We start from the raw sequence: 17955 nt of genomic DNA, 5'->3' as shown, positions 1-17955 counted from the left end.
GTGTCATTATATATGCCCTAGTATCCACCAAAAATAATAGACTTTGAATACCAAAGTTTTGTTGAAAATATTTTCAAAGAAACGAGCTATCTCCTACGAACATTCTAGGGTTTCGGACCAAATGATGGGTGTTTTGGCCACATCCATGGCATAGTTTGTGTGCTCATATTCCACACAAACATGCATCTTGGAAGCACGGACAATGTTCACGGAGGAAGTTTTCATATTTGTTGAAAAAAAACTATTTTCCATTTTTCGAGTGCAAAAAAATGGGTTTTTTTGTGAAGCAGCAACCACAAATATGTTGCAAAAATTGGGACATGCATTTTTTGAGTACACTAGACCATGTTATATTCACAAATAACCAAAGTGTTGGCTCTGAAAAGGTTTCCATGCACCTCTTTTGAAAATAACAAATTCTTGCCGATTCAGGTGGAAACGGGTAAAATTTGATCTGGAGGTGCATCGTAGTTTGCTCATGATTTTTGGGAAAAATCTTTTTTAGGTACACAACTACCTATTTCATCAGAGATATAAAAAGAGTTTCTCAATATTCAACTCCTAGCTATGAACGGCCGTGCCCGCCGTCTTGACTTTTTCTTGAAACTGGCATAGAAAATTCTACAAAATTCACAAAAATTTAAAATGGTGTAAGACCTTTGCGTGGTGTCATTATATATGCCCTAGTATCCACAAAAAATAATATACTTGGAATACCAAAGTTTTGTTGAAAATGTTTTCAAAGAAACGAGGTTGAACATGGTACCACATAACTTTTGGTTGGATTCCGGCCCCTCTTCGGTGAAACCCTTGTTTGAACATGAATTTTTTTGTCCTTGCTCATGGATTTTTTTTGAAGAATATAGTTTGAACAATGTGTATGATGTTTTGGATCTACTTCTTCTCTTAGAAACGAGCTAAAGAACATCGAAAGCCGAGTTCCATTGCAAAAGTTATGCTCAAAACGGTGAGTGAGTAAAAAAAACAGAGAAAAACCTTTAGTACCGGTTCGTATCACAAACCGGTACTAAAGATCTACCTTTAGTACCGATTCGTGATACTAACCGGTACTAAAGATCTACCTTTAGTACCGATTCGTGATACGAACCGGTACTAAAGAGTGCGCGATCCTCAGTACTAAAGATGAAGTTCGAACCGGTACTAAAAGTTACTCGACAGTGGAACCGGTAGTAATGCTACCTTTAGTACCGGTTTATAAGGGAACTTACTAAAGGCTCAGACGGTTGCCCCTTTTTCTACTAGTGATTGCATTACCAGTCCTATAAAAATAACGTGTTTGCAAAGTGTTGGCAAAACATTGACCATTTGTGTAAATTTCATCGAAGTGTATGCTGATCTAAGTGGATGCTAGAAAGACGATCCATAAGCTGTTCCAAGCGGTGAAACTTTGGTCCATCAAAACTTTCTGAAACACTAGACTTGGCCCATTGCGTTCCATAACTGATGCAACCAAGGTATTTTTAACCCTTGCAGTGTTGCATAGACTTGAATATTGTTGGATGGAGGATGTATTTACAAGCAAGATATCCTCCCAGAATATCACATGAGATCCATCTTTGAGAGTTTTTTTTTTGAAATTTTTGCCGATCTGTTAATAGTTATCAACAGCAGTACAAACAGATCCAAAAGTAATAAAAATTACAAGTAGGTCTTTCGACCATCTAGCGATAACTACAAACACTGACGTGAGCCGAAGGCGCGCTGCCGTTCTCGCCCCTCCATCACCAGAGCCGGGCAAAGCTTGTCGTTGTAAAGCTTATTGTAGTAGACAAACGAAAAGTCGTAGTGCTAAGGCCCCAAAGGACCAGTACACCAGAGCAGCAACCATTGTCAAAGATGATAACCGTAGATCAAAAAACCACACCAACGAACACGAAAACCGATTAGATCCCGCGAGACCTGTCGGGCACATGCCTCACCATCCCGAAGAAAACACTAAAAATAACCTAACAAAGAACGAAAACCCTCCCGCCAGCGAGAGGCCGTGGTCTGCCACACCTCCAAGGCCCTAAGGCCACTGAAGGCGGAGCGGACCGTCGGCGTCGCTGGCGAGGGGATGGAACCCTAGATGGGTTTTTCCAGCCGCCTCGCGATCGCATTCTCATGGGAGTCCCGTACGTACTGGTTCAACAGTTGTTCCCCTCACCTTTGAGAGTATTTAATGTCATAAAAACAAAGCAAAATAAAAGAAAAGAAAGAACCATTTGACACTCATAAAGGCTGCCCAAAATTGAATTCCCCTTGGTTTGCACTCTATTTGGGTAAGAGTCTTTGATCCCAAGTATTTTATCTCAGATAACTATCACACATCATCCTCATTGATGGACTTGAATAACCATCTTGCTAACATACTCACATCTTTTTATACAAGACACCGAGGCCCCCACACTTCACTTGGCAAAACGGTATTTTTAATTTTGTTTGTTACTTTCCAAACTTGATCTAGAACTGAAGTACGCTGGTCGTTTTGGCACTCGTGTTTTCGACAGTTGCTCTTGAGCAACAGGTTGGGGTTCCTTGTTTCTTTTGCTATCATGATCCATACGGAGGATGGTACTATCTGCACATTGTAGAATAGACAGTCCATTTTCCACAGGATGAGGCACCACCCCCATTAATTAGATCATCTGACTTGGCTCTCTCAATCATAACTTTCAACTGCATTAGAAAGAATAGGGGTAGAGGATTCCTTGGCGCGAGGACTCTTTTTTCTTCGTTTGAAAATACGATCCTAAATTATGGTCAGCATCCTTAATTTCATCCAGACGTACGATAGAGTCATGCAAGGGTGGATTTAATGGCATTGTTTTCTTAAGAGTTACTTAGTCATCAATCTATGTTCGCACATAGGAGTATTTACCAGTTTGAATCTTTAGAAGGTTGACTGAGCTGAGTCTATTCCATTACCAGCTGGTCGAAGTAAACGGCGGCCGCCCTCTGAGGAGGACAGCCTCCCTCTCTAATCTTGCATTCATCACCGACGCTCTGACCGTTACGCATCACAACATCTCCACGCCCATATATATGCGTGCGGAGCAGAGCAGAGTAGAATGCCTAGCCACTCGATCGGAAAAACAAGCAGCCATGCAAATGAGCCGCCATGGCACCAGCAGCCGTCTCTTCCACAGCGTCTGCCTCCTGCTCCTGTGCTTCTCATGGCTCTGCTCCCCCTCCCACGGCAAGAGGACGCCGCCGTCGCCCAAGAGCTCCTCTCGCCTCCCCGTCCGGGCCGTTTGCCTCGGCGGCTGGCTCGTGACGGAGGGCTGGATCCTCCCCTCCCTCTTCGACGGCATCCCCAACAAGGATCTGTTGGTACATAATTTAACCTAGTAGCTTCGTCGTGTACGTGCGTGCGTGCGTTAATGGCGCTCTGTTTTGGCTTGACTGGTTTCTTGTTCCTGGTAAACGTACGTACGATGCGCAGGATGGCACGCAGCTGCAGTTCAAGTCGGTGCCGTGGGGCGTGTACTTCGCCGCCGAGCTGGGCGGCGGCACGGTGGTCGTCGCGAACCGGACGCAAGCCTCCGGATGGGAGACCTTCAAGGTTGGATTGATCATCTTACAACGTAGCGTGCAAGCTAGTGACTAGTGTCGTTTGTGTTGTTTATAGGGGAGAACTGGTCTGGTCTGACTGAGTGTTTTGCTTCAGCTGTGGAGGATCAATGAGACGACGTTCAACCTGAGGGTGTTCGGCGGGCAGTTCATGGGCGTGGACACCGACGGCGCGGTAGTGGCGACGGCGCTGTCGCCGGGGCAGTCTGAGGCGTTCCAGCTAGTGCGCAACCCCGACAAGACCAGGACGCGCATTATGGCGCCAAACGGCTTCTTCTTGCAGGTGAGAAGATAATCATTTTAAGAAAGCTAGAGCGCACACTGGATAAGCTAGTGGGTCGGCTTCGGCGCATGGAACCTTCTTTTGCAAACGTCGCTAGCGCTGGCGCGCCGCCGGTGGTTCAACGCATTACGACTAGTCTTCCTGCCTAACTCTACTTGCTAGTATTGTTTTCATTTTTTGATAATCGTCATTTCTTAACTATTTCGGATATGCCACTAGACTGCCATGACCAATCAAATACTAGTCAACATTTACCAAGTACTTCAGCCTGTCGCCGAGGCAAAAACAGCATGTTTGGCCCGCAATTTTTCTTTGCCATTTAGTAAAATCTACACATATGGCAGGCAAAGAAAGATGGCTCAATGACAGCGGACTACGGCCAGAGCACAAGCTGGGGCGACGACGACCCGTCGGTGTTTGCAGTGACCAAAGTCGGGCAGCTGCAAGGGGAGTACCAGATCTGCAACGGATACGGCACGTCCAAGGCTACACCGGTTCTCAAGGTAAGACACCAATAATTTCCATGTGATGTGTCTCGCTGGTTGCTTGCACTTCTGTTCACGATTTGGGGAGATCGATCCTGTTCTTAAGGGGTCCATGCCTAATAAGAGAAGACAACAAAAAGATATACTAGATGGAATGTTAGAGCGAGATCGCGTTGCCATTATCTGCAATTTCTTTCAAGAGTTCGGCACGTGAATGCAAGTGGCAAACTAGGACAAATAACTGACTGTAGATTGACAGTAATACACAAGCAATGTACTGTACTGCAGAGAGTATGGTTTGGAGCTTTCGAGTCCGCGACTGTCATCACTGAAGAAACGGATAAACTAACAGGCCAACCAAGCATAAGCGCGCGCATTTTTGTCTGCTCAGTGCTCACTCTGGCGAAGTTATTTCAAGTGACTTACATGGCTGGTAAACTTGCAGAACCACTGGAGAACATACATAGTTGAGGAGGACTTCAGGTTCATCTCAGAAAGCGGGCTGACGGCGGTGAGGATCCCGGTCGGATGGTGGATCGCCAGCGACCCCAGCCCTCCGGCTCCCTACGTCGGAGGCTCGCTCAAAACCTTGGACAACGCGTTCAAATGGGCCGAGTAAGTCTGAATGTTTTTGCTCAAACTCTTCAGATACATTTGACCATATGATACAAATATCATATGTATGTGTGTGGACAGGAAGTACAATCTGGGTGTGATCGTCGACCTTCACGCAGCTCCAGGGTCACAGAACCCGTGGGAGCACAGTTCCTCCAGAGACGGCACGCAGAACTGGGGCACCACCGACGCCAACATCGCGCAGACGGTGCAAGTCATCGAGTTCCTCGCGTCCAGGTCAGCTAGATGGATCAGCAAATTAAACAGCCATGGAACCGATCTCCATACTAAATTGCTAACCTTGGCCTTCACTTCACCTGGATCTGCTAATGGTTCTGCAGGTACGCCAAGAGCCCGAGCCTGCTGGCTGTGGAGCTGATGAACGAGCCGTTGGCGCCGGGCACGTCGCTGGCTAGCCTGATGAAGTACTACCGCGACGGGTACCACGCCGTCAGGAGGCACTCGTCGACGGCGTACGTGGTCATGTCCAACCGGCTCGGGATCGGGGAGAACACCACCGAGCTCCTCGACTTCGCCGGAGGGTTCACCGGAAGCGTCCTCGACGTGCACTACTACTCTGTCTTTAACAGCATCTTCAACAACCTCACCGTGGAGCAGAACATCGACTTCGTCAGGACCAACTTCTCTGGCGAGCTCGCCAAGGTCACCAGGCAGAATGGCCCTCTCACCTTTGTGGGTAAGTGCTGACCGACCGATCCATCCTGTTTTGGACCCGCCGCCCGCTGAACTTCAAATTATTAAGAAATCTATGCATGGTTATTATTATTATGTTTTCACAGGAGAATGGGTGGCTGAGTGGCTTGTGCCTAATGCAACAAAGGAAGAGTACCAGATGTATGCAAAGGCGCAGATGGATGTCTATGGGCAGGCCACTTTTGGATGGGCCTATTGGACTCTCAAGAATGTTAATGACCACTGGAATATGCAGTGGATGATCAAGAATGGATACATCTCCTTGAAAAGCTAGGATTGATATGTCATCACTCATGAAGTTTGAATAACGATTTATGATGAATAAATTTGCACTAGCCGGAGCTCATATCCCTCAATGAGAGTTTTTTTATTTTTGCCAAGGCAAGGACAGGAGTTCTTCTAATTTCTAATTCATTACGAAGGAAAGAAAGTGTATGTTCAGTTAGTTATCCAAATGGTAAAGAAAGAGATGAATGCACTCCTCACAAAATGGAAGTACTACCTCTGTTTTAAAAATTAAGTCGTATAAGTTTAGTCAAAGTATACTTAGTTTTATAAAAAAAAAATGAACATTTACAATATGGTGAATCTATAGATTTGGTATTTCTGTTGGCCGTACTTCTATGTATAAAACTTGATCAAACATAAAAAACCTTGACTTTTGACAAAAATCACATGCCTTGTTTTTGAAACGGAGGGGGAAAAAAGCCAACATGGACGTGCGTGGTGGTGGTGGGCTTCCGAACCAAGTACATGTAAATTATACGTTTGATCCTGTGTTTTTTTCAAATAACTGCAGAGATTGATTTGTTGTCTCCCTTTTCCCTCTATCTCGTGGTCCTATTCATCGGATGGAAATCAGTACTCAGGAGAGAGTCAAAACCTCAAAGGCATCTCATTGTTTACTAGTACCATATATGGGCGATTGTAGTAAATTGTTCATTTCATTCAAGCCGCGTACCTCAATTGCTCATGTAGCCCAAGGAACATCCACTGGCGCGGAGAAAGTTAGGAACTCTGCACTTGCGAAAAATTGGTCAGAATGTACGGAGATACATAAAGTTGTAACGGCATATTATCTAAAATTCTTCTCGTCCTACAATATCGCCCACCAAATCTGAAGTTGGCATGGCAAAATCACTTGAGAAGGAACATTTTCATGGTCATCAAAATTACTGCAACCTAAACCATACATATCACGGAGAATAACCAACGAGCAACATGGTTCTTCGTGTACACACAGCTGCAGAGCGTCATGGAGGACAGCAGGAATTCTCTCATGATAGATGTCCAGACGGGCAACTTACAAAACCGCTACTCAAATTTCACGAACAGTAAAACTGCGGCTTGGCCGCAAGGGCAAACGAGCTTAGCTCCTCAAGATAAGTGTTAGCTGACCAACTTCTCCAGCGAGCTCAGCAAAGTCACCACACACAATGGCTCTCTCACCTTTGTCAAGTGTTAACTGACCTATCCATCCTGTTTTGGACCCGCCACCCGCTGATCTTCAAATTATTAATAAATCTATGCATTTAATTATTATTATGTTTTTAGAGGAGGATGGGTGGCTGAATGGCAAGTGCCCGACGAAACAAAGGAAGAGTACCAGATGTACGCCAAGGGGCAGATGGATGTGTATGGGCATGCCACTTTTGGATGGGCCTATTGGTCTCTCAAGAATGTTAATGACCACTGGAATATTGAGTGCATGATCAAAAATGGATACACCTCTTTGAAAAGCTAAGATAAACGATATGTTATCACTCATGAAGTTTGAATAACAAGTTATGATGAACAGATTTGCACTAGCCGGAGCTTAAATCTCTCTACGAGTGTTTTTTATTGCGACAATGTGAAGAGGAGAAAGTGTATGTTCAGTTATGCAAGTGGTAAAGAAAGAGAGGAAATGCACTACTCACAAAATGGAAGTAGTACCCCCCGTTCCGAAAAATATAGTCGTATAAATTTAGTCAAAGTATACTTAGCTTGACCAAATATATACAAAAAATATGAACATTTACAATATTGAAGAAAAAATAATTAAAATAATTATGGTGAATCCATTGATTTGGTATTGTTGTTCGTTGTACTGTATCTATAAACTTGATCAAATTTTGAAGACATTGACTTTTGACAAAATTTGCATGTCTTGTTTTTGAAACAAAGGGAATAAAAGCCAACATGGCCGTGCGTAGTAGGCTTCCGAACCAAGTGCATGTAAATTATATGGCTATTATGATTTTTTCCAAATAACTGCACAGATTGATTTGTTCTCTCGTTTCCCTCTATCTCGTGGTCCTATTCATCGGATGGAAATGGTAGGCATCAGGACTCAGGAGGGGCAAAGGCATCTAACTGTTTACTAGTACCGTACAAGGTGATGGTAGTAAATTGCTCATTTGATTCAAGCTGTGTACCTCAATTGCTCATGTAGCCCAAGGAACATCCACCGGCACTGAGAAAGTTAGGAACTCTGCACTTGCGAAAAATTTGTCAGAATATACGAAGATACATAAAGCTGTAATGACAAAATGCTTCCCTTCATCCATAACGCCCACCAAATTTGAAGTTGGGATGGCAAAATCACTTGAGAAGGAGCATTTTCATGATTATCAAAATTACTGCACCCTGAACCTTTATATATCATGGAGAATAACCATCGAGCAACATGGTTCTTCGCTGGAGGTGGAGCTAATGAACAAGCCGCTGGCACCCGGCACGTCACTGCCAAGCCTGACGAAGTACTACCACGACGGGTACCACACCGTCAAGAGGCACTCGTCGACAGCGTATGTGGTCATGTCCAACCAGATCGGAATCAGGGAGAACACCACGGAGCTCCTCAACTTCGCCGGCAGGCTCCCCAGAAGCATCCTCGACGTGCACTACTACACCGTGTTCAATAGCATCATCAACAACCCCACCATGGAGCAGAACATCGACTTCGACAGGACCAACTTCTCTGGAGAGCTCGCCGAATGGCCCTCTCACCTTTGTGGTTAAGTGTTAGCTCACCGATCCATCCTGTTTTGGACCCACCGCCCGCTGATCTTCAAATTTATTAAGAAATATATGCATGTTATTGCTATTATGTTTTCACAGGAGAATAGGTGGCTGAGTGGCTAGTGCCCAACGCAACAAAGGAAGAGTACCATATGTACGCCAAGGTGCACATGGATGTCTATGGGCAGGCCACTTTTGGATGGGCCTATTGGACTCTCAAGAATGTTGATGACCACTAGAATATGCAGTGGATGATCAAAAATGGATACATCTTCTTGAAAAGCTAAGAATCGATATGTTATCAATCATGAAGTCTGAATAATAACGATTTATGATGAATAAATTGGCACTAACCGGAGCCCAAATCTCTCTATGAGTGTTCTTTTTTTGCGCTAATGTGAAGAGGAGAAAGTGTATGTTCAATTATCCAAGTGGTAAACAAAGAGAGGAAATGCACTCCTCACAAAATGGCTAGTGCCCAACACAACAAAAGAAGACTACCGATGTAGGCGAAGGTGAAGATGGATGTCTATGGGCAGGCCACTTTTGGATGGTCATATTGGACTCTCAAGAATGTTAATGACCACTGGAATATGGAGTGGTGATCAAACATGGATACGTCTCCTTGAAAAGCTAAGAAAATCAATTTGTCGTCACTCATGAAGTTTGAATAAAACGTAAATTTGCACTAGCCAGAGATTATATCTCCCTCCGAGTCTTTTTATTTTTATTTTTTCCAAGGCAAGGACAGGAGTTCTTCTAATTTCTAATTCATTACAAAGAGAAGAAATTGTATTTTCAGTTATGCAAATGGTAAAGGAAGAGATGAATTCACTCCTCACAAAATGGAAGTACTACCTCGGTTCCAAAATAATAAAGCAAATTACACTTCGTTTGACCAAATATATACATGAAAAAGTATGAACATTTATGTTAAAGAATAAATTCTAATTTTTTATGGTGAATCTATTCATTTGGTATTGTTGTTAGTCTACTTTTAACTATATAAAAACTTGATCAAATTTAGAAAACATTGACTTTTGACAAGAAAAATACATCGTCTTGTTTTTGAAATGGAGGAAATAAAGCCAACATGGCCGTGCATGGCAGGCTTTCGAACCAAGTGCATGTAAATTATACGGCGGTTCTGGGGTTTTTATTTTCAAACAACTGCGCAGATTGATTTGTTGTCTTTCTTTTCCAGCTATCTCCTGGTCCTATTCTTCGGATGGGAATGGTAGGCATGACTCAAGAGAGGCAAAGGCATCTCATACCGTATATGGGTGATTGTATTAAATTGCACATTCGATTCAAGCTGCGTACCTCAATTGCTCACATAGCCAAGGAACATCCACCGGCGTGGAGAAAGTTAGGAAACATAGCCCAAGGAACATTCACCGGGTGGAGAAAGTTAAGAACCCTGCACTTGCGAAAAATTGGTCAGAAATAAGATACATAAAGCTGTAACGACATTATCTGAGAAATGCTTCTCATCTTACATATCGCCCACAAAATTTGAAGTTCGGACAAAATTACTGCAACCTAAACTTTTAACATTCGTTGATATCACGGAGAGTAACCAACGAGTTACATGGTTCTTCATGTACACTCATGAAGGACAGCAGGAATTCTCGGTTTCTCCACTTGGCAGGGGACTTCTGGAAGCACGATCTTCGCGGGGAGACTAATGGAAGCAGTTAACAAAATCCAAAGAACCACTTGAAGAGAAAGAACACATCAGCAAAGAGATAGACAGACACAACGGGATTTCACACTAAGTTCAAGGTTCAATTATTCATTCATCACACAACCAAAGCTGCTGCGTCACAGCAGAAGTTTGTAAACACAAGTAAAGTAGATATCAACACGACAGAACAAAATACATGACCAGAGCAGAGGACACAATGACAGCTCCACTGGAGCACACCGACATCACCAGACTTACGAAGACAAAGAAATAAGCAGCGCCATGGCTAGGCACCTACTGGCCACCACGGAGGCGGAGCACCAAGTGGAGGGTGGACTCCTTCTGGATGTTATAATCCGCAAGAGTGCGGCCATCCTCAAGCTGTTTGCCGGCGAAGATGAGGCGCTGCTGGTCCGGGGGAATACCCTCCTTGTCCTGGATCTTCGCCTTGACGTTGTCAATGGTGTCAGAGGACTCAACCTCCAGGGTGATGGTCTTGCCAGTGAGGGTCTTGACAAAGATCTGCATACCACCACGAAGGCGGAGCACAAGGTGGAGGGTAGACTCCTTCTGGATGTTGTAGTCCGCAAGGGTGCGGCCGTCCTCGAGCTGCTTTCCAGCAAAGATAAGGCGCTGCTGGTCCGGGGGAATACCCTCCTTGTCCTGGATCTTGGCCTTGACGTTGTCGATGGTGTCAGACGACTCGACCTCCAGGGTGATGGTCTTGCCAGTGAGGGTCTTGACGAAGATCTGCATGCCACCACGGAGGCGGAGCACCAGGTGAAGGGTGGACTCCTTCTGGATGTTGTAGTCAGCAAGGGTGCGGCCATCCTCGAGCTGCTTCCCGGCAAAGATGAGGCGCTGCTGGTCCGGGGGAATACCCTCCTTGTCCTGGATCTTGGCCTTGACGTTGTCAATGGTGTCAGACGACTCAACCTCAAGGGTGATGGTCTTGCCAGTGAGGGTCTTCACGAATATCTGCATGCCACCACGAAGGCGGAGCACCAGGTGGAGGGTGGACTCCTTCTGGATGTTGTAGTCAGCGAGGGTGCGGCCATCCTCAAGCTGCTTGCCAGCGAAGATGAGGCGCTGCTGGTCCGGCGGGATGCCCTCCTTGTCCTGTATCTTGGCCTTCACATTGTCGATCGTGTCAGAGGACTCGACCTCCAGGGTGATGGTCTTGCCAGTGAGGGTCTTGACGAATATCTGCATGCCACCGCGAAGGCGGAGCACCAGGTGGAGGGTGGACTCCTTCTGGATGTTGTAGTCAGCGAGGGTGCGGCCATCCTCGAGCTGCTTGCCAGCAAAGATGAGGCGCTGCTGGTCCGGGGGGATGCCCTCCTTGTCCTGGATCTTCGCCTTAACGTTGTCAATGGTATCCGAGGATTCGACCTCAAGGGTGATGGTCTTCCCGGTGAGGGTCTTCACAAAGATCTGCATCTGTAAAACAAAGTAGACCAGAGTAAGACACGGTGATCTCAAATCTGCAGGACATAAGCAATACAAGAACCGCAGGACATAAGCAATACAAGAACCAGAGCATCTGCAGGACATAAGCAATACAGGAACCAGAGCATCTGCAGGACAAAAGCAATACAGGAACCAGAGCATCTGCAGGACAAAAGCAATACAAAAACCAGAGCATGTGCACGACATAAGCAATACAAAAACCAGAGCATGCGCCGATCCAACAGAGAAATCCTAACTAGGAAATGTGATGATCCAAGAGAGTTCTTAACTTTTTTTTTTCTTTTTCCTTTTTTTCGATAAAGGGAATATATTAATATCGAGAGATACTCTCTTGGATCATCAAAAATATGAACAGGCGACTCATTAACGGATCAAGTTCTAACTTTATCGAAAAAATGGATCAAGTTGTAAGTTTCTAACATGTCAGGGTTAAGCACAAACAAGCTAGATGACTCTAGATGAATCAACAATTATCATCAAACGCACATGATTTGCGGAGTATAGCCGACGCACAAAGCTTGGATCGGACAAGCAACTATATGAGACCCAAGGCAAATTCCGCGCGTATCAGGGATAGGTGCAATATAACACACGTCGTGAGCGCTAAGAATCAGAAATCTACAAGAATACTACGACGACAGCAACCGACCGGAATCGGACAACTACAGCAGATATAGGTGAACCGAATTAATATCAGACGCACCTCTAATCGGCAGATCTACTCAATAATTCAGGGATAATCGAGGGGAATTTCACGATAACCCGAGCCGAACCAACAGCAATCGGCTCAACAATTCGGAGATAATTCGAGGGGAATTTCACGACAACCCGGAGCCGAACCTACATCGATCTATCTATCAACCATAATAGCGCCTTAGCCAGCAGATCTACTACACGATCGAGCGGATTCAATAACAATCGATCTACCGAGGAAGGGCTTCAATCAAATCAAATAAGGCGAACAGGAGGAGCGATCGGAGAGTCGCGTACCTTGAGGAGGACGGGAGAGCCTTCACTTCGATTTCGAGCGGTCTGAGATTCCTCGGCGAGAAGAGAACGGAGGGAATTGGATTGGGTTGGATGTGAGGGAGAGAAGAGAGGAGGTGGGAATTTATAGCCGGCGCCGATGGGAGGGAGGGAGGGAAGAGTCCCGCAAGGCCACGGCACGGATGACGAAAAAGCGGGGAAAAGGTCCGTCCCTGCCCCGCAAAGCCGCCCGTCGCGGAGATACCGAGGTGTGCCGTTGGCAGTTTTTGGGTTGGTGGGTGGTGGCCGTGGGACTATAGCCACACACCAGGTTCATGCAAGAGTCGTGACCTTTCTTCTTTCACCCGGATATATATTGTTCTTTCTTTTCTGTGGCGTGGATCCTTTCCTTGTTGTTGAAAGAGCTAATTACACCTCTAGTCCTACAACTTGTCCACCATGTGAAGGTTTAGTCCTAGAACTTGCAAAATCTATTGTAGGGTCCTACAACTTACAAACCATGTGAAGATTTGGTCCTTAATCAACCAGAAACTGACACGTGGCATCGTAGTTTTTGCAGAAAACTATCTAATATTTTAATTTAGCAAATCTGACCTTGGCACCACCTTACATACGGGTCCTACCTGTCAGTGAGCGGCGGAACAAAATAAAAGGACTTGTGTGAACCAGGGTTCGAACTCACGATCTGATGATGCTCAAACTAGCGTGTAGCCACTAGAACAGCCATCAATCTGTGCTACTTTTAAGGACGTTTGCTTATTTTATTCGCCATTAGACTACTGGAAAGAAAAATGAGAAGAAACACATAAAATTTTATTTACTAGGAGAGGGTTCGAAGTCGCGAACAAGTGCTGACGCAATTCTTTCTGTTTAACTTGAGTAAGTAATTTTCTTATACACACTCTCTTTGTTAAATTTTATAAAAATATTACAGCAAGAGTTTCAAATATGAATCATCTTCCAGATTCGAAACATCAAGCACAAGATCTTTAATGTATAAATTAGGAACTAGAGCATATGAGGTTTAGAAAAAACATTCAAGTATATCTTTAGCATTCTTAAAATAATATTCATTGTGCACAATAGTATATTGTTATCTTTTTCGTAAAGAAACTTTTTTTTACATCACCACCGCCTCCAGTTAACAAACATGCAACACTTCTAGTGGGCATCCTTAGAATTAGAAAGTTCAAATGTGAATACAAAATAGAAGTGTGGCAATAACATATGAAGATATATACTTACATATATACCAGAAATTTATATGAGAAAAAGTAAATGCGGCACATGAAGTTTGCCTTCATATAACATCATATTCCCTTAATATGAGAATCCGCATACCTACAAAATTAGGAACCCGAACTTAAAAAATGATTTTCATGGATAAATCAGTGTTGGAAACACTCATCTCCAACAAAATACATGACTTATCTTTCGTTACGTAGTTAGTAGAACAAAAGATTTGAACATCATTTCAAAATTGAGATGTTACTAAATTTAACCTACACATATTGACTATAATTTTTCAAAAATATGGACGTTAAACTTTGTGCGCCAAGTAAAAGTTTTCAGTAATATTGATGCAGGAATAAACTCTATTTTCATTTTTCTTTCCGGCAGTCTCGGATGAGATATATTAAATATATTATCTTCGTTAGGTACATCGCTACTCGTTCCATAGTGTAGTGGCAGCAGCAGTTTGCTACCGACCTGAGGTCGTGAGATCGAATACTCGTGCTCGCAAAGTATTTTATTTTGTTCCGCCGCTCACTGACAGGTAGGACCCGTATGTAAGGAGGCAGCAGCAAGGTCAGATTTGCTAAATTAAAATATTAGGGAGTTTTCTGTAAAAACTACATTGCCACGTGTCAGTTTCTGGTTGATTGAGGACCAAATCTTCACATGGTTTGCAAGTTGTAGGGCCCTACAATAGGTTTTGCAAGTTCTAGGACTAAATCTTCACATGGTGGACAAGTTGTAGGACTAGAGGTGTAATTAGCTCTTGTTGAAATATGTGCAACTCAATCAAATGCATCAAAGTCCAGGGAAGGGCTTACTTGGAATGCATGCTCACCTTTCCATTGCAAGGAAAGAATTTGTTCCGATTTTATGGGCGTGCCCGAGTTTTAAGTAAAAGAATTTACCGACTGCAAATCGAGCTTTTCCCGACCTCTCTCCAAACTCAACAAACTATCAAATTCCACAATTTATACATCCAAATAAGAATTGGAATTAGGTACCCCTCTTTGATTCCAACTGAAAATCCCCAGTATATCCAAACAATAGAATTTCAATTGAAGCCAATTCATTTCCAACTTAGATTTGGAACTTCCAGTCCAATTCAACTCTAAACCCTATTCTACGCATCCAATTAGAGGAATTCTTTCAGAAAGCCCAGGACAAACTAGTGGGCTGGGCTTATAGCTCAAAATAAAAAGCTCCGGGTCTTCACTTCCGGCAGGTAGTCCCGCCGTCGCTTCTCCTCCTCCGCCGCCTGCCTACCCGTCGCGGCGCACGCCACTTCTCCCATGGCTGCGGACTGGTCGTGGGCGCGCCGGGCGTGGGAGAAGTGGACCCAAAAGCACGTCGGCTCTTCCGGTACGGTCTTCCCTCCCTCTCACTTCGCTACTCCTTCTGGTCTAATCCCCAATCCTCTTGCAGGGATGCCGGTGAAGGCGGCGCTGCTGCTCAACTACGACCCGACCGGACCATCTCGCCTCCTCCCCATCATGTAAGTCTCATCCCCGACTCCGAGAGCACCCGCAGTTTAATGTGCATTTCCGCCGTTGTTGGTTTGGAGGATTGTAGAATCTTCGGTACTGGCGGCGGTTCTGGTGATTGCCGTAACGAATCTTCCCATGAGGTCCTGCAGTTTACAGATGGAATTTTTTTGTTTATTCTTGTCGCAGAGTGTCGACTTAGTTTAGTCCAGTATCCACGGCCGCACCAGTTCGATGCTTCAATGGCTAGACCGTAGCATATGAATTTGGGATTGTGATTGTTTGATTGAAACTGTCCTGAAAACTTGGTCAATGAATTTAGCAGTGCTGCAGTTTAATATCAGTATTATTTCCAACCTGAAGATGCATTTCAAATGCCGATCTGATAAACTACATTCTGGGATGCAATATGGACCTGAATTACTGAATCATAAATGTGACTGATACTGAATTACTGAATCATAGATGTGACTGATACTTATACGTGAAACCTTATTCATTAAGCTAGATGAATGCTCAAGTTCCAGAAGTTTAATGTCACAATCTTTTTAAACTGTCCAGAGCAGAGCAAGAGGGGGCGAGATTTACTGCTGTTGATCTGCAGCCATTTACGGACTTCTTTAGAAGGAATAATCTGCAGACGGAATTCTTCTCTATTGGGCCAAACCAATGTGAGTCTAACTCTTCCTTAGTGCTCAGGGATAGTTGAAACCTAATTGTTGCCTTGTTATCTCCAGCAATATTGTGATTGCAAGTTGTACATTTGTAGATTTAGTCACCTCAATCCATGAGCACTGGTTTTGTGCGCGTTGCGTTACCACAACAAAACACGAAGGTGAAGGAATTTTGGTTATGCAGATCGGAGCTTACTTATTAGTCTCTATGTACGTATCTCCTTGTTCAGCTTTTAATTGAAAAAAAAAACAGCTATCAAGTTTCCTTCAAGTAATTTTAGTATACAGCTTGTCTGCCAAAACTAATTTAAATTATATTGTTATCTAATGCATAGGTATGATGGTTCACTTGGTTCGGCTTCACAGGCAATGGTGGCTGTTGATCAATTTGCATGGCACTTTAACCGGAGAACACATTAACTGCCAACTTATATTAGCTTGAGGTTTAACATGAACCTACTACAACTTGTTGTTTGGAATCATGGTCTTAGAACGTAGTGTCTGACCTGATACATTGGTATCAGTAGGTTTTTAGTGTCATAACTAAGATTCACCTAAATGTAACTGAATGTAACAGTATTTCATGGCCCTATGAGATATTTTCTCCCAGTTTCATGTATGATCCAAGAAGTCAATTGGCTAGCCATTTTTTGTCTACTTTAATCTCGCACAATGATATTATAGTGAAATTACTTAATGATTAGGAACATGAAACTAGAGTGAACGTTATTAACCAAGGGTGATGTGCCATCCAAGATCCAGTTTGACATAAGCTAACAAAAACATTCTTTTAAATCTATTAGCTTGCTTTCCTTGATACGCTATTATGGCTAACTGGGGACGTATCTGGTGAAAGCCCTCCACATTATACGTATCCACATCGTCGCACTATTCTCCATCAACATGTTGTTGGGCATTAGCAAATCATTGGTTATCTTTGAAATTCGGTTTTATAGAAAATGGAAGCTTAATTTCCCTTAGCTGTTGAGCTTGAACATTTTTTTTGTTTATGAAGATGTTACAGTTATTTAAGCTATCTCTTGCTGCTTATTTCATGTTATGTTCCTTCAGAAGAAAACATGCTTCATGTTTATTCTGAGTAGAATATAGCCTTTCTGAATTAGGATGTTTTCCAGAGATTGATCAGCTTTCTCTACAAACATGCTAAAAGAATGAGGTGTTGTCTCCTAAAAATATCATGTACCTTCTAATATTATTATGAGCAATCATCCTATAAATACATGCATTTTAGGAATAAGTCTCTTCTACATGCACATTGCACATGAGTTTGGGGTAATTATTCTCATAAATCATAATCAATGCACTATGAGCTGAAACTATTGCTTAATATACATTGTGTCCTGATGTGAGTCTTTGTACGTATATTGTAGGGGTGATTCACCAACTATATTATGGCGGGAGTATCGCCTGCAAGTTGGTGCCATAATCGGTGAGTTGAGAAGCGTAATGAGTGTTCATAAAAGATATTAGAGGGGTTTGGGTTAGGACTTAGGCGTTGGAAGTTTGAGGTTTATTTATTGTTTGAATGTAGGACTAGAATACCTAGCGCCATAGATTCCTTGTTCATATAATTGGTAGAGAACTCATTACTGGCCATGAAATTGGTATGGCCGCATCCCTAGTGTTCTATTCTCACTCTAATCTTGGCCAAACTGGATTCTATCTCCTAGCCTAGCCTCTACCATCTTCCTGCTGCTGGATTCTTGCTTCTTGTTCCATCAGC

The 17955-nt window shown here is 43.7% G+C and overlaps 3 protein-coding genes across 5 annotated transcripts; 2 read left to right on the top strand and 1 right to left on the bottom strand.

The window, feature by feature from the left end:
* Positions 1-3083: 3083 nt before the first annotated feature.
* LOC124649410 (probable glucan 1,3-beta-glucosidase A) lies at positions 3084-6016 on the top strand. The gene is made up of 8 exons (XM_047189056.1): positions 3084-3333; positions 3446-3565; positions 3671-3856; positions 4201-4359; positions 4787-4956; positions 5038-5193; positions 5298-5653; positions 5757-6016. Exons 1-8 carry the CDS (start codon positions 3106-3108, stop codon positions 5942-5944), a joined length of 1563 nt encoding a protein of 520 aa, XP_047045012.1. The 5' UTR covers positions 3084-3105; the 3' UTR covers positions 5945-6016.
* A 4424-nt stretch (positions 6017-10440) lies between these two features.
* Positions 10441-12925, bottom strand: LOC124649403 (polyubiquitin). The gene is made up of 2 exons (XM_047189051.1): positions 12821-12925; positions 10441-11800 (listed from the first exon to the last, which is right to left on the bottom strand). Exon 2 carries the CDS (start codon positions 11798-11800, stop codon positions 10655-10657), a length of 1146 nt encoding a protein of 381 aa, XP_047045007.1. The 5' UTR covers positions 12821-12925; the 3' UTR covers positions 10441-10654.
* A 2420-nt stretch (positions 12926-15345) lies between these two features.
* Positions 15346-17722, top strand: LOC124650519. 3 transcript variants are annotated; one of them, XM_047190030.1, is made up of 5 exons: positions 15346-15548; positions 16099-16208; positions 16307-16421; positions 16547-16654; positions 17603-17722. In XM_047190030.1, the coding sequence occupies exons 1-4, from the start codon at positions 15346-15348 to the stop codon at positions 16629-16631; spliced, it is 513 nt and encodes a 170-aa protein (XP_047045986.1). In that variant the 3' UTR covers positions 16632-16654; positions 17603-17722. The 3 variants fall into 3 exon arrangements, with proteins under 3 accessions (XP_047045986.1, XP_047045987.1, XP_047045985.1); XM_047190031.1 differs by lacking the exon at positions 17603-17722 and having other exon boundaries at positions 15346-15415; positions 15479-15548; positions 16547-16857; XM_047190029.1 differs by lacking the exon at positions 17603-17722 and having other exon boundaries at positions 16547-16857.
* The last annotated feature ends 233 nt before the right edge of the window (positions 17723-17955 follow it).

The sequence above is a fragment of the Lolium rigidum genome, chromosome 4 (assembly GCF_022539505.1).
Source record: "Lolium rigidum isolate FL_2022 chromosome 4, APGP_CSIRO_Lrig_0.1, whole genome shotgun sequence".
In the NCBI taxonomy this organism is placed as follows: Eukaryota; Viridiplantae; Streptophyta; class Magnoliopsida; order Poales; family Poaceae; genus Lolium; species Lolium rigidum.
This window is presented reverse-complemented; position numbering and strand designations above follow the sequence as displayed.